The 13,961-nt window shown below is 39.6% G+C and overlaps 1 protein-coding gene across 3 annotated transcripts in view; it reads right to left on the bottom strand.

Annotated features, from left to right (window-relative positions):
• The window catches only part of LOC105216792 (polyhomeotic-proximal chromatin protein), a 292,260-nt gene that overhangs the window by 198,104 nt on the left and 80,195 nt on the right, over positions 1-13,961 (bottom strand). For all 3 annotated transcript variants that reach the window (XM_029043198.2, XM_011191452.3, XM_011191450.3), the window contains exon 3: positions 10,098-10,221. In XM_029043198.2, coding sequence (XP_028899031.2) covers positions 10,098-10,221 — 124 coding nt within the window. The remainder of the gene's footprint in view (positions 1-10,097; positions 10,222-13,961) is intronic.

Below are 13,961 nucleotides of genomic sequence, written 5' to 3'. Positions count from 1 at the left end.
AATTAATCAACAGCAAGCGGAGACGTTTGCGGATGGGGGCAGAGAGTGGAGAAAACCTGCAAGCCAAGTCCAAAGTGCGCATGCACCATTGCGTAACTAAACACCAGCAGAGCCACCATCATCATCATGTCGGCAACAAGAGCCGCAACGCCAGTCGCTGTCACCGTCGTCATCGTCTGACTTTCACTGTGCATGTAAAATAAAGTGGCAACGCTTACGAAAACTAATCGAAGCAATTTGTTCAGATGTCAGCTTTGTCTCGTGTAATTTCAGAAAAGCACACTCGATAACGGACATACCAGTCTTTGTTTGTGCAACGCGTGACAGGGCGGTCGGATGACACACGGCGTACAAATATGTAATTACAAAAACAAATAGACAAACATGTATTCATATGGGCTGTCCCCTATAACCGCATTAAATGTTAGACAACAACATGCTTTCCACAACCTTATTTGCGAGCGCATTGTCTGGCTGAGCGGTGACAATCGCACAACCGTCTAACTCACTCACTGGCTAACCAACTAACTGTCCGGCTGACCAATTGTCACACTGAGTGACAGTCTGCATGTGTTAGCTAATGCTCTGAGCGCTGTTTTTGCTGTTATTTGTGTTGTTGCATGCCTGACATTTGTTTGACATTCGCCTCGCTTTTTTGGTTGCGGGGACTTGGGCCGTCAGCATTCTAAATACATATGTATGCAGTTGAAAGAAATCCGTTGTTTATGTTGCCAGCCTACGGCAAACGGTATCTAATGCAGCTTATCCCACCGTTACGTTTGCGGTAACCAATACCGCGGCCACCACACACTTTTGGTGAGACAAATGAGTTGCACAATGACGTGGAACAGCAGCGCATAGACAAATGGTTTCGCCTGACTGACGTACAATACAACGCGAAGAGAGGTGAATAAATAAAGCTACAGCGGCTGAGTGGCAATAGGAGCTGAGGTGTCTATCCGGTGGGGGGCTTAGTTGCATTTACTCATTGGTGTATTTACATATTTGCATATCAAGAATGCGTTTAATGTGAGTTCACACTAAGTTCTGTGTACTTTATTTGTCTATGACTTGTCACTGTAGCGGTAGAGATTAATTTAAATTTTATGTTTTCTGAAGATTGTGACTCATCTCAAGAGACTCTAAATTAAAATGAGAATAGGGAGATAGTTTAACGGCATTCGAACCTGAAATTATATATTTATTAAATATGTAACTTTGGCCATATAAGATAAATATCTTTTGGTACTCAAAATTTTTGAAAAAGCTCATCTAAAAGCTATATAGTTTAATTTTAATTAGCTACAAAGTTAGTCTTATTTTTTGGTAATGGTTGTTTGTTATTACAGAAAATGTAAAATAAAAAAATCGAAATTCGCAACAAGACATAAAAACCCGAAAAGCTTTTTGAATGCTGGATCAGCTTAAAGCTTAAAATCATAACCCTTATTACATTAGAGTTTTGAAGAATACTTCGAATACTTGTGGAAATTTATGGTCATTGCAGTTTCTCAATACAGAAATTATAAAAAATCATTTTAAAGCTTCAAAACAGGTGGATATAAACGTAAATAAATACAGTTTAGGGAATACTACCGATATGTTGCAATAGCTTTAAGCTTTTCTGCAGCTTTCCTAAAAGCTTTCAGTACTTTCGAATTTAGAATTTGAAATTAAAAGGCATCCTCTGAAAGCTCTTAAGCCACTTGATACAAATATATTGAAATACAATCTACTGAGCTTTAATATTACGAACATATTGCATTTGATTTGATATTGTAGCTTTAAGCTTTTTGCAGCTTTTCTGAAAGCTTTGAGTACTTTCAAACTCAGTTTCTGAATGCAGAAATTTGATAAGATCCTGTAAAAGATTCCAAGTAACTTTATGCTTTTCAGCAGCTTTCCTGCAAACTCTCTTTAAGAAAACTGTTATTTATGTAATTGTTTTCTAGGTACACAGAGTTCGCGCGCTTTGTTAAAACAAAATTGAATTTTTTAGAACACCTGCAACTCAATCACATAGATTTTATTCAAGCTGTCGATAGCAAATCACTTGCCATGCAATTTATTTCAACTACAGCACAAGACTTTCATTAAGAATACTTAAGAAGATAAGTCATTTACCAACAGCAGAGGCTTCGCATATGATTACAAGCAAATAGTACAAACAAACCAGAATTATGTTTACAAAGTACGCCCTGCCGCACCTACCACACAGCTCATGCATATGTATGGGTAGTGACCACGACAGACCAAGCCTTGAGAGTCAGCTACCAGCGAACTTTTTATGGTGGCGCAGCATGTAATCCAATACGACATGTCACTACTAAGAAGATGACTCTGGTGTTTTGCAATTATAATTTCGCCGCCCTTCCTGTGCCACCTATGGATTACAAGCACTGTATGGCGGGTAACTTGCAACACACACCGTCGCGCACTCGCGCTAAATCTTTCAACGGAAAACTCTGCACTAGTGCTTCGTGCGACGAACGGAATGTCTCTGGCAGTGAAGTGCAGAAAAATGTAAATCCCTCATCAATTAAAGTGAACATGCTTCAAGAAGCACCTGCTCATTTGTGCCACAGAAATGAGTAAGAAGAACACAGTGCACAGCAGTGCCACAACGGCGGTGTGGTGATTGTTGCAAGGTGTGTAAGTAAGCGCGGCTACACAGAGTAGTGTCAGCAATGGCAACAGGACGACGATGAACAACAACAACAACGACAAATAAGTGGCGCGTTGAAATTGTAGCCACAACCACAAACTGCAGTGCGGCAGCAACATTGCGCCGACGAAGTACGGTGTATGAGTAGCTGCAACATGCCGCAGCAGCAGGTGGCAGCACCGCTTGGCAGTTGGCATTAAAAATGAAACAAACGCAAGAGTAAGCTTACATGCAACAAACAAGTGCTGCAGCGCGTCGGACGTCAGATGAAGCCCCGCAATGGCGACTTTTTTGTTTCGTTGCGCAAAAGAGGCAGACAAGCGACTGACTGAATGTCAGCCTCAGCGGCCTATGTATTGTAGACAAACAACAGCAGTGACAGCGAATTGAATGACTCGTTGACTGGACAGACAGTCACCAAACCATTTCAGTGTGCCGATGAACAGTCCCAACCGCCAGCCGCCGGCCCGTCAACCACTAAGCACCACTCGCATTACGGTGGGTTTGATTTGCTACCACAACAACAACAACTACGACAACAATTATGCAACTATGTTGTTTGCCTTTGTGTTTGCGTTTGTTTTTTTCGACATTTGCCACTTGTACAAGTGACTAGACCTGCCAGCGACCGTTGAGCACACGAATATCTATTAATTTGGCGACAATATTAACAAGCATTAATCTGATAGAATTCCATGTTCGACATTGGTTTTTGTGCGACTTCTTGTTTAGTCATTTGCTATTGTTGTTGCTCTTCCACACTGTTGCTGGTATTTGTTTTTTTGTTTCGACGAAACCAATCAACCGCGCTGCAATAAAGTACGAACGAACAACTAAAGCAAAGCCGAAAGTTGTTGTTGCAATGTGGTTGCCACTTCGATTAATCCAGCAACGCTAATGGGTGGGGCCAAATAAAACCCCTGCAAACGGGCTCGGTTGGCTTGACTTTGTAGCCTGACACCGGAAATGGCAGTAAAAGAGTAGCTATTGCATAGTTATTGCCAGAGGCTTCCAATTGGCATTGGCAGTCTAACGGTGGCAGGAATTAGACTTGTATAACAGATAAAGGCCAACACTTGCTGGCAGCCGCTTCGAACTGTATTTAGTTGCAACGGCTGACACATAAATTAGTTGCCGCTTCTGCCACCTGACAATTTGTTGGCATTGGCGGAATTTAATTTACGCAAGTCGAGTTCATTAAAGTGCTGGAAGAGAATAGTTTGCACAAAAAGACAGTATTTCTGTATTAACGTCAAGAAAAGTGCTTTCACTACATGGAACTGAAACAAATTCTATGGTGATTATAACTGCTACAGGTTTAATTTAGGTTAAGTGGTTGTCTATCGACGAATTTAGGCCTTTGGGAGGCCTATTATGACAGCTCCAGGTCAGGAATTGATAAAAATAAATAATCCACATAGTTTGATAAGTGTAACTTCCGCCAAGTCATCGAGGTCACCGCGTCAGATAATTGCGATTGTTTTCCTACACAGAGCCTGACATCCACTTAGAGGGTGTTTTATAGTCTCTTCTTCATCTACTTCTTGGAAGTCACTGCAATAATGGTTGTAGGGTATCCTTAGTGTGGTGGCATGTCTCCCAATCAGACATTGACTTGTTAACACTCTTACAAGGGCTCTAACTGTAAGGTGGTGCCCTTTTTGGCTAGTTCTTCTGCTTCGCAGTTTCCTTTGTCCCGGAACCGGTAGTCGGAAGACGATTTTGGTATCTAATTTTTCTGAAAAGACACACCCTCCCACTTGTTTGTCTGGTTTGTGTCTGTCTGTATAGATACTTATCACTGAATCGTTGTCCACTTTGCCCTTATACCACTGCTCTCTAGAAGGGAAGGTTATGTTAATGACCGAGTTTAGGTTCACTTCTAAAGGATTACGGAAGTGCGTAACATTTGGTAGAAATGGGAGCTTGCTGAGCATAATAGAAGGTCCCTTATTGCAACTTTGAACATACATACATATGTAAGTAAGTCCAAGTGACACGTGGTACAAACTGGTAGTAACCAAAAAGATATAATCCAAATTTCGAGGAACTAAAGAAGGTCCACTAACGAAACATTATGAAGCTGCTTGGTAACGGTTTCATGTTATGAGTTTGCGAGTATCCAGTGAACGGTTGGCGTCAAAAATGCTGATCCTTATAAAAATGGAGATGACTCAAATACATAATAAACCCATAAAAAGGCATTGGGGGCTTAAAGCGGTGAAATTTTAACACAAACTGTAAATTTAAAATTTTCTGACCAACTTCCATTATTATGAAATTCTTTTATTCCTTCATTTTACTTCCAAGAAACGTTCCAGTATTTTTTCTATTCACAAATACTAGATGTGTGTCTTTAATATAAATAATAAGTTGCCTACATTTAGGATGAGTTGCCTCTAAACAAATAATATGTCTGGTAGGAACAATTTATATCTGTATAAAAAAGGTTTACCATCCAGAAAGGATTCGACATTTATCTGGGGATCCGATAGAAATTCCAAGGCACACCTCTAGAGTAATGTGATATCAAAAATAAGGAAAAAGATTATTGTCGTTCTCTCTGGGGGGCATATGAATAATTCTTTATTTTTCATATGATCTCAGAGTACTGATTAAAATAGCATTTAAAGAAAAAGGCAAACCCTATGCCTTTCCTACAATTTAATTAAAATATTTAAATTGTAATTCACCATCTCGACATTAACGAAATAATTACATTACTTGCATTAAATGAATTCCTTTTTAAAGAGCAAACAAAACACTCACAAGTAAATAGCAACAATGAGACAAATAAATAATAAGAGATAAGAGCAGCAGCAGCCATAAACACTTAAAGTCCTTTCGGAGCTTAAACAAAAAACGGCGTAACTTAATCGCGATAAAAATAGCTCCCTGTGGGCTTATTATGTCTACTGAATGAACCCTTCTGTCTTCACTCTCCCCTTCTTTTTGGTTTTATTTTTCATTTTTGTTACTTGTTTTTCTCGTCGGCACATTTGTAATTGTTGTTTCTACTTTTTGCTGCGTTTTTTGTTTGCCTCTGCACAATGCTTAACTCGGCTCGAATGCCAAAGGACTTCCGGTGGTGCGTCGCCGCATTGCGCTAAAAGAAGCAATTGAAGTGCAGCGTAAAAGAGTCAAGTTGAAAATAAAATTGTCACAGAAACCAAAGGGCTAAAATGAACGCTACGCTTCAAAATACAAGCGGCAAAAAAATGTGACAAGAAATAGTGCGCCGCCAACGGTGGGAATAAAGTGTGCGGTGCGAATATAGCGCAATCGATGCAGCTTGCCACTTTTCAATCAAAACATGCTGCAACAACAGCAGCAACTTGCGTTCCTGTTTGCCCGCTTGTTTGTGCTTGTCTTCTTGACGCCGGACTCATCGGATTTCAGTTGAAAATTTACTGACTGCCATTTGTCCTCGGATCTCCACAAAATGCATATTTATGTGTAAAAGCTTCCAACGGCAGCAGTTGGTTTGGCTTTACAGTGTACAGTGTTCAGAAGCTGTGCAAAATAGAAGCATAAAATTGTGCCAAAATTTTTAAGGGTAAAAAATTTAGAAAATATTATTGAATGAAGTATGGAAGGGTTAAGTTCGGGTATAACAAAACATTTTATACTATCGCAATTTATTTATTTAATTTTATTAAAATTATTAATGATGAGATGTAAAATGGGTCTGATCCGCGCGATGCACCTTGGGTAACGCTAAATGACCTGCGACCATCACGATCTTAAAACTCCATATGATCCCTGGACTTGACACGGACACCGATCTAGGCTTACATTTTTATGATTTGGTTGCAACCAGGAGTGGTGGTCGAATATGTTGAGGTGAAACCCTCAGAAATGGCTGGTGGGATAATGCCAAGACTGTCTCCGTCCCGTTAAAACCCTGGTAGGCCCCAGAGTATGTTCCCCTCCCGGCATCATTAAGTTCAGGTGGTAGGTGTAGGCAGGTCGACTCTGAAAGCATTGCTTCATGAGGGCGTGCGCCAAACTTCGCCTTGGCCTCTTAGCAGAGATAACCTTGGGACCATTTAAAGACGACTACCTTTCGGGAGGTGGATAACAGCTCTGAATGGATGCCCAAATGAATAAAAATAACAGCAACACTAAAATGAACGTGGGGGAGAACGATTCGAAATCGACTCCGAAAATGGACAGTGTCCCGCGCGGGTCCATGGCGGTGGTCGGAGTTAAGCAAGCACTTAGTTTGAAGAAAAGACAGTAAACCCTCATACGGCATCATGTAACATCACAAAAACCATAAGAAAACTCTTATCAGTGACCAGCAATATGTTTCACTCACTTGTCCCACTGTACAGGCACTTCATTTCGCAGTACTTACGAGTGTTGTTTGTGCTTTATTAATCGACAATGCCATAAAGTGATAAAGATGGACGCCAACAAATTGTCAATGGATCAAAATAAAATGATCTATGGCCAGCCAGACTGGACTTGTTGTCGTTGTTGTATTTATGCTGTTGACGAGTGGTTGCTGCCAAACTTGAATGGCGTACAGAGCGTGGAAAATCTGGGGAGCAGGAATATGCAACTTTTTTATGGTTAACTGAATATACATGTGTTTACGAGTGAATTTGTTTGTTGTTGCAGCAAGTTCCCTACGTTTTTGCGCAACTTTCATGTGTTTGTATGAAACACCTTTATTGGCCTTTATTATATCAGTTATCAGGTACACATATACACACATATCTTTATATGAATTTATGAGCCAGTGCATAGCTGCTCAGCCGAGTGGACACTTGGCATTGCATACCAGTTCTCTGTCCTTCAACAGTCGCCGCCACATGCCACTCGCCGCAAAATGATTTTCAGGCATTGATTTCTTTTTCGAATTGGCAAAAAATGCTGCTATAATTAAGTTTTATAATTATAATTGACATCCTAGCGTAAAGCCAATTATTTTGTTGTCGACTTTCAGCATAAAAAATACGCAAGTACACATTTGTAACTGTGTGTCGGTGCGTGTAGTAATGACGGTGGTGGTGGTGGTGGTAGCTAAGGAGGATGTGTGCCCCACTGAATTTATGACGACTATGTGTTAACAAAAACTGCTTAGCCAGCCTTTGCCAGCGATGACGATGAACGATGAGTGGCTAGAGTGCCGCTGCTGCTTCCAGGCACGACTGTATGTGTGTTTGACTGTCGCATGGTCACTTTGTTCGCCTGTCAAGCGAGCGAGTGTATCACTTGTCATGCCAATGCAACTGCATACACCAGCAGCAAGGACAGACTTGTCTCGTCAATTGTGTTGATTTATATCGTACAATTATTTATAATTAAATTTTACTCAAGGCTAAATGTAGTGAAACTACAAAAAATAATAACAAAAAATAATAAAAAATATATGAAATATAAAAACGAAGGGCCGCGTCTAAAATAAGGCTTTGTGGCAGCTAGTGGCGGAACGGGTGGCAAAGAAATCATGGAAAATTACATTCCGTTTGTATATACATATGTGCGCTTGCTTGTACTGCACCATGTAATTATTAATCGTTGTAATCGTTTTTGTGATGCGACAGTCACGAAGTGAGTCGCTGTAGCCAACGACAAAGGAGAAATCAGTGAAACTACGCTACTCTTTTAATAAATTATTGGATAATTAATTGGCGAAGCGTAACAAGGTTTTACTTAATAATGCATACGCTTAGCTATTTTTATAAGCTTTGTTGTGCAATGGTGAATTAATAGCTAGATATGACAATTGGCATTTAAATATTCAACGATATTTCATTTATACATTCAGCTAATTAAAAAGTTACGTCTCAATTCTCTCTACAAAAAAATATTCCACGACACTTGCACATTCGGTTATTTAAGTAAGTTATATTTTCCCGCCATTAAAGCTGAGATCGGCTGGTACAATTATTTTCCACTGTGTTTCCACTTTGGATTTTAGTAAAGCGACCTATGTAATTGGCAATGGCACCGCTTACGCAATTTTAGTCGAATCACATCGAAAACGTCCTTTACTTCGTGAGAAAACCAAATATGGTACGACAACCATAAGTTTTCTTCTTAAAGCTTAATAATATCTCTATTGAATTAACAGTAGCTGCTCTCTCATTTCAAAGTACATCAATCCATGCTTTCCGATGAAAAAGCTTATAAAGCTTCGGACGAAAACATCTCCACAAATTGAAGAGCTAATGTCTGTTTTGGTTTTCAAATCAGTTACGGATTCTCAAACTTACGCTTCAGATCAGATATCCACAGTGCTTTTATTAAAAACATGGTACCTTTGTGTGAGAAGTCTAAATATGATGAGACGATCCCTATTTAGTCTTATTTACCTTCCACCAATCAAGATTCTTCATAAACCTCTGGTCATCCAACGAGCAATACTCTCTACATAACTCAGAAAACACGAAACATCCAAATCCTGAATATTAAAATGTTTGTACAACAAATCGATGATGTGCCAGAACTGTTGCCGTGTCGAACATGTGCTTATATTTGAAGAGAGATTTCTAAGTTAATAAATCCTCTACAAGGCGCCTGTGGACGCTTTGCCATGGCTCGACATGGCTCGAAAGACTTTTGTGAAAACATATCCTCTCGAAAACACGGTCGTCTGAGAGGTCAATTTTCGAATTTACCACGACAATTTTACGTATGAACAAAATCTGCAAAGTGCGGTCCTGAAGAGTAACAGTCATACACTTAAAAAAAATGAAACTATCCAAAACTCATAAAAGGGAAAGTGAAGACTATTTGGTCTGGATTTTGTCAGTAATCTAAAAAATTCAGCTTTCCAAGAACTTTGTAACTACTTCGTAAAGAAGATGTGCCCTTTATGTCCGTTCAATGACATTTATATCAAAGTGAGAGAATGAGGAAGCTCGTTTATATTTTTCTGTTGGATTCAGAACCAGTGGACTAGGACCCAAATAACATCGAAGCTTTAACATCTCAATAGACTATATCAATCTTGATTTTTCGAGCTTCAATCTAATATCTGTTCCTTCTTTGACCAAGTATCTGGCTTACCTTCTACAAAATGTTATCTCTATAACTTAAAAGACGGGCGGCAAACAGATACATATTTCTATACTGAAACTTAGAGAATGAGTAAGAACGTTACTACAGCAACCTCCTACTCTTTCACCGACATCCGTTCTGCTTAAAAGAAATATCTATTTAGTAATTCCATTAGTGCCATTTATACAATTCCAACCCAAATCACAGGTTTGCAAACAGAATACCCAAAGGTTTGCCGCAACCCTACCAACACGCTAGAGTTTTGCAATATTCAATTTAAACATAAAACCACCCTCTCAAACGTAATAAAAAACCGCAACTTCCGAACGGTTCGCAGGACAAAAGCTGCGGCGTTGAACATTTGGACAGCTGTAGCAAGGCATGCATTTTAACTGGAAACAAATTCAACGAAACTCACCTGAGCATTGAAATCGAAGAAATACTCCGGCCGCAATGGACATGGTAGACCACACTTACAGGTACCCGGTGACAATAAATAATCCTTTATTTCGTACTGTGTACGCAACGTTGCACCGGTTGGGCTGAAAAGAGAACAAAACAAGGAGAGCATGAGTAAGTAGAAGGTTGGCTGTGGTAAAAAATGTAACAAATTAAAAATGTGTAAAACTTGCTAAGGACAAGCAAACTTCACATACAAACATATGTTCATAGTAATAAGGACATTAAACAATCGACCGCAGTCGGCGACACACGCTAGTGAGCACAAAATTAATTCATTCCTCATTTTGCGACATGTTTTCGAAAACCCGGAAAGCGGACGGAGAAGGCTCGGTAGGCAAACTCCGTCCGTCGGCAGATTGGTACAAAGGAGTCGCGTTTGTCAAACTAGTCTGTTCGCTGTCGCACATGTACGAGTAGACGCAATTTTAATTTTTCATTTCTTATACTTCTTGTTGCGCCTCAACTTGTTCGGCCGCTTGCCTCGTTGGCTGTCTGTCTATATGTCTTAGTGTCGGTCCGGCCGTTACAACTCCTTGGCTTAGCTCAATTTAAACTAATTACTAGCCTGGCGTTTAATTAAGTCACAATACAACAATAACAGCAACAACAGCAGTAACAGGAATTACCACACAATGTCATACATATCAGAGTGACGTCAACTCTCCCCGACAACAACACGAAGCGAGCTGAACATCTGAGTACCCGAAAGCCTGAGCCACTGTTGGCAGGTGTGTTAAATGTTAAGTTGACATTTTGTTACGCGATTAGTCATGTTGTTGTTTCAATTCATTATTTCAATTTATTTCTTGAAATGGTGGATTATTTAATAAGACCAAAGGCACTATAATGAGCGCAGCACGTGTGATTAAGTGGACTCGCTTTTATGCTCGTGTAATTGAATATTTACCCCCTTGTAGTCGTTTATAATTAGTTCCGTGGAAAGTTGTGTCACAAAGTTAGTTGAGAGATCGTGGTATAATTAATAAGTCATTCGATGGCGACACTGAGATCTGCTTAAAAATTAACTGGAATAAAGCTTGGCTTCTCAGTAGGTTTACTGAGCATGCTTACGAAGGGCTTGTAGCACAGTTTGAGAATTCATTTCCATTCAAAGTGCAATTTAGTTGATTAAAGTATCACCCGAAAAAAAGCAAAAGGCTCCACAATTAAGTAACGGATCTATTCGTGTAAATTGATTACAATACATACATAAATGTTGTGTTTCGTGTATTTTAGGACACCTTCCTTCCAAAGCCATCAGCCAATGAAAATTTTAATATTTTATGGGAGCCCACTTCCAACTCCAACTCATCGTAGGTAGTATTGTATTCAATTTATACGAATAGATCCGTTACTTAATTGTGGAGCAAGATATATAGTCGGTTAAAATCACCCTAGAACCCTTGTTTGAAGAGAAAATAGTCGGTGTTAACCCTATCACGCTTATCAATTTTTGGCAGTTTTATTTATTTATTGCCCAGGACTTGGTTAGGTTAGGTCAAGGGGTAGAAATCCGCAAGTGCAGAGCGCCTCACTTTGGCAGCTTCAACTGTCCTTTGTGGCACCCAGATACTCCTGACGAATCGCCAAGATCCTTATGATTCGACAACACACTTGGACTCTATTACAAAGGACTTGGTAAATTTTAGAAGATATATAAGTAGACAAAAAGATATGCTAGTTATAAAGATATGAATGGAGAGACCAACCAGTTTTGAGAGTTGTTCGAAAGATTAATCGATCTTATGTGAAGCTTTTACGCGAAAATAATACTGTAGGTTTGCTGAGGGCAAGCGCTTTCAGAATACTCTTCATGATTTTGGATCCTCGATATTGGAGGTTCATATACAGGGAGCAATAAAGGCAATAAGTTCTAACTATTTTTCTCGGAGACGTCTATCAACTAAAAATGTTTCAAATAAATTATGGCATTGAAAAGCCGACATCTTCGTAAGGGTGAAAAATTCCAAATATTTACCACATTACGCCCTTATGTCAGAACATATGTATTATGGGGAATATTAAGTTAACGAGTGTGTGTACAATTTCTTACCTTAAATTCTTAATTATATGTAAATTACTTTTAATTTTCAAGCAATAAAAGTCATGGGAGCATGAAAAATTCACCCTTCATAAAGCTAACCTCAAACTTTTACCACAAGATACACCAAAACAAGCTGGTTACACCAGAATTCCGCAAACCAACCGTCATATTTGGGGCATAACTTTTTAATTAGTTAATTCAACAATAAAACTTCGGCAACAAACAAAAACAAATCGCATGAAGACAACAATAACACACAACATACGCCGGCTCAGCACACAATCGGCGGATGAGCCGTTACAGCCCTTACATAACACCTTTGATATCAAATCAAATAAATTTCTGTACTTGAAATAAGATTTTCACACTTTGCACAAAAGGAAACGCAAAGAAGCAACAACAAAGTAAGACAACAATACAAATGTGCGCGAAGTGCATACGAAGTCAAAGTGGAAGTGTTGACGGTGAGGTAAAAGCGCTTGTTTCTTAAGTAAAGTAAAGTAAGTCTTATGACCTCGAGCGGTTAATGTCTGCGGCCTATCAACACAAAGCCACCGAACAACTTAAATAGCTGGCAGCAAAACTTTGAATGGTCCCAAAAAGTTTGTGCAGGTCGGCTGCAAAAGCTTACACGAGCAGCCACGTAAACCTCACCGCCATGATGTGTACTCGGAGCGCACATAGAGTTTAGCCTTAAGACGCTGATAAGCCAGCTAAATGCCAAAGGTAGAGCTGGACAGACAGGGCAGCAGCAGCAAGGTGTTGGCCGAGCCAAGTAAAATCAAGAAGTTCTGTTTAACCTGCAACTTAAGACAATGGCTTAAACAAACTGCACAAAAGTGACACAACCTGGATGTGGCACAATAAAGAAAATAATAACAGCAATAATAAAAGGCATAGCCTTGCGTTCCAAAAACGACATCATAATGGAGACATTGTGGTTAGGATGATAAATAGAAAGCAAAACAATAACAACCAACGAAATTATATGACAAAAGTTATTCATGAACGAGGCAGGCAATCGGCTGAGGACCACAACCTATTAGTTAGAACAAGAGTGGTAAAGTAAGGAAGTACCTTGTGTGGACGAAACTGATATGGGAGGAGAAAAAGCGCTATTATTTAGACTAACACTTTGGCTAACCTTAAAGGCTTTTAAGCTTTAAATGCTCAAAATAAAGAAGAAAATAGAAAAATTATTGACTGAATTTCAGACTCTTGGATAAACGTACAGAGAAGCTAAAAGGTAAGATCAGTTTTTTCTGAACCGTCTGAATACTTAATTACAGCTGTTACAAAGAACCGTAAATTAAATAGAGCTATAATACCCTTGTATGGCATGTGACTCAAGATTTAAAAATATAAATACTAAACTGTGGGATTATGAAAAAGTGAGAACAATAATAACAAACAAAAGGAAAAACAATAACACACAAAAGAGTAGAAAAACAACAACAACGGCGCGTAATAAAACACAGTAATCAAACGGTAAATAGTCAGCCCTCAGGTGTAATGAGTTAGCGCGCAGACAAGCTGCCACAGAGCCGGACAAGCGGTCAGGTTGTGCAGCGACGACGCCACCACCGCCACAGTCACCACTAATGCGCTCCCGTTGTTGTTGGTGAATGAGGTGCCGGCGGTTGTTGGTCGTCGCACACACCCACACACACTGAAGCACTCGAAACATGGTGAGTTGCCCGTTTAGGACTTGGCGTTTGGGGTTGAGGTCGATTGTGTAAGCATTGTTGCGGCAATAACAGCACAAAACTTATAGTG

The sequence above is a fragment of the Zeugodacus cucurbitae genome, chromosome 2 (assembly GCF_028554725.1).
Source record: "Zeugodacus cucurbitae isolate PBARC_wt_2022May chromosome 2, idZeuCucr1.2, whole genome shotgun sequence".
Classification (NCBI taxonomy): Eukaryota; Metazoa; Arthropoda; class Insecta; order Diptera; family Tephritidae; genus Zeugodacus; species Zeugodacus cucurbitae.
The sequence above is the reverse complement of the archived record's forward strand: the minus strand, read 5'-3'. Positions and strand labels throughout refer to the sequence as shown.